This window comes from Berghia stephanieae, chromosome 1 (genome assembly GCF_034508935.2).
Source record: "Berghia stephanieae isolate SIO BIC M18660-M18661 chromosome 1, UCSD_Bste_1.3, whole genome shotgun sequence".
Lineage (NCBI taxonomy): Eukaryota > Metazoa > Mollusca > Gastropoda > Nudibranchia > Aeolidiidae > Berghia > Berghia stephanieae.
In genome coordinates this window covers 70397671-70400170 of record NC_088360.1, presented here as the reverse complement: position 1 = coordinate 70400170, position 2500 = coordinate 70397671, and the positions used below count along the sequence as shown (strand labels likewise).

General features: G+C 35.4%; 1 protein-coding gene across 6 annotated transcripts in view; it reads right to left on the bottom strand.

Annotated features, from left to right (window-relative positions):
* The window catches only part of LOC144980825 (UDP-glucose 4-epimerase-like), a 24608-nt gene that overhangs the window by 15425 nt on the left and 6683 nt on the right, over positions 1 to 2500 (bottom strand). For all 6 annotated transcript variants that reach the window (XM_078928678.1, XM_078928692.1, XM_078928669.1 and 3 more), the window contains one exon: positions 432 to 548. In XM_078928678.1, coding sequence (XP_078784804.1) covers positions 432 to 548 — 117 coding nt within the window. The remainder of the gene's footprint in view (positions 1 to 431; positions 549 to 2500) is intronic.

The following is a 2500-nucleotide window of genomic DNA, read 5'->3' as shown; positions in this document are numbered from 1 at the left end:
TAATAATAATAATAATAATAATAATAATACTAATAATAATAATAATAATAATAATAATAATAATAATAATAATAATAATAATAATAACAACAACAACAACCATAATAATAATATAATGATATGATGATATGATGTTTTTGCCCCGATTCTCACAAAACACACCAACAACATTTTTAAAGACATCTAAACTCAGATGGGATCCATCATCTCAAATCGGTTTTATGTCGAACCATTTAAATTCTAAGATATTGAATTTACAGCCATGTGTTATGTTTGCTAGATTTAAAAGAAATAACATAGTTTCTTAAGAAACGGACAGCTGAATTTCTTATTATTTATTATTTTTAATCGCTTTACGGCATCTGGTGTATTCAGCCATAGTACCGCTTTGGGGAGATATGTCACATATATAAATGGAAGCAAATGCTTACCTCAATCAAGTTGATAGTCCCAATGACATTGACTTTGAAATATCCCACAGGCTCCTTCATAGATTCCCCAACAGCTTTTAGGGCTGCAAAATGTATCACTCCGCTGATGTCCTTGTGCTGGAGAATCAATTGGCATCATATAAATATAATACTTGATAAGTCTTTCAAATAAAAGAATGAAATCGCGGTCTCTTGTTTGTAGATACACATATCGAAACAAACAACGCATTAAATTTCCTTGCTCCTTGCTCATAAACTTTCTACTTTTAAAATTAATCCTTATATCATCTCCTGGGTGCTAGACTTCCTTACAAATAGAACACAATATATACAAGTAAAAGGAAATGTCTCCAATAACATTACTATAAATACTGGTGCTCCGCAGGGCTGTGTAATCTCTCCCATGCTCTTTATACTTTATACAAACGACTGTAAAAGCGCAGATTTAAAATACCCCTTTTAAAATTTGCTGACGATACAACTCTACAAGGACTAATTACTAATAATAACGAAATAAATTATAAGAAAGAAATAATTAAATTTGTTTCCTGGTGCGACAATAACCACCTTGAATTGAATGTTAGTAAGACCAAAGAATTAATTATAGACTTTAGACAGGATAAGAATACAAAAGACCATATTACTATTAAAAATGAAAAAGTAGAGCAGGTAGTAGAATACAAATATCTAGGAGTCACCATGGACAACAAATTACGGTGGGACGTACATTCCAGTTATATCAATAGTAAAATTAATCAAAGAATGTACTTTTTACGGAAATTGTCCCAACTTAACATTGACAAAACACTTTGTACCCTATTTTATAGATCTGTAATAGAAAGTGTTTTGTTTTTTATAATTTGTCCATTCTATTTATTTGGTTTTTTAATTTTTTGTGTGTTTGTTTGTTTGTTGTTGTTTTTTAGGGTTTTTTTGTTGGTTATTTGTTTTGTTTTGCTTTTGTATATTTTCCTTATGTTATTCTTTAAATAAATAAAAAGAGGAAAAGATGTTATATAATATTTCTTGTTACGTACGATTCTTTTATAATACGTTGTCTATTCTACTGATGAAGGTTTTTTTTTTTTTTTTTTTTCGTTTGTCATGCAAAAAAAAAAAAAAAAGATTTTTTTGAAAATCGCGGAATCCATTCCATTTTTTTGAAGAGTGGCTCAGCGGCACGGTCTTTGCTTCGTACCAGAAAGCTACCGAGTTTATGATTACTACTCACTAAATTCTATCAAGCAGATTATAAAGTTTAAGGTTACACACCTAGTTTTGTGTGTTGGTACGTTAGATCCAGCTGGCGGATGTTGTGGGCACTTTACTAAACGCACAGCATCAATATAGTCTAATACTAGGACTGCGACTACGTTTAAGCGACGAAGGATAAAGTGACAGAGATGAAGTGAAGACGTTACCGAATAGCAGGGCAAACCTGCTCGATATAGGAACTGAATTCTTCCCTGTTAGCCATCCTAAAGTTCCATCTGCAGAGTGGGAGAGACTACGCCCTCGGAATTCTCACCCCCGCTATGACAAGAACCGGCCTGTGTTGACTATGCGGGAAGTCGCCGAGGACTGTCCGCTTCACCTGCAGCGGTTCACCGTTCGCTCCCTTCGTGACGAGGGTGAGGTCAGGAGTATAATCCTTCTTATTCTTATGGCGGGTGCTCCTAAGTATCCTTGGCTGTAGGATCGTACACTATGTGTAGATCGTTATAGTCCATCCATGAGTTGTCTACCTGCCTCATTCCAGTCTCGGTAGCCCAATTTGTGGTGGTGGCTATTAAATCTCCCAGACAGATGGAAGGATGACTAAACACCGGTACCGGTGGTGTAGTCCAAGTCGTCTAGGTGGTTTGTAGCCCTCCTACCTCTACGGAAATTCTATTCACCCAGTTGCTGTTCGTTGCGCTCTCAATGACCATTACCTTCGAAGGCTCTTTAGCGTAAATCGGGGCTGCGAAATATGTTATATATCGATGCAATGGCTTCTTCGGGGCAGTGAAATATGTTATATATATAACATATTTCGCTGCCCCGAAGAAGCCAGTGCATCGGCTGAA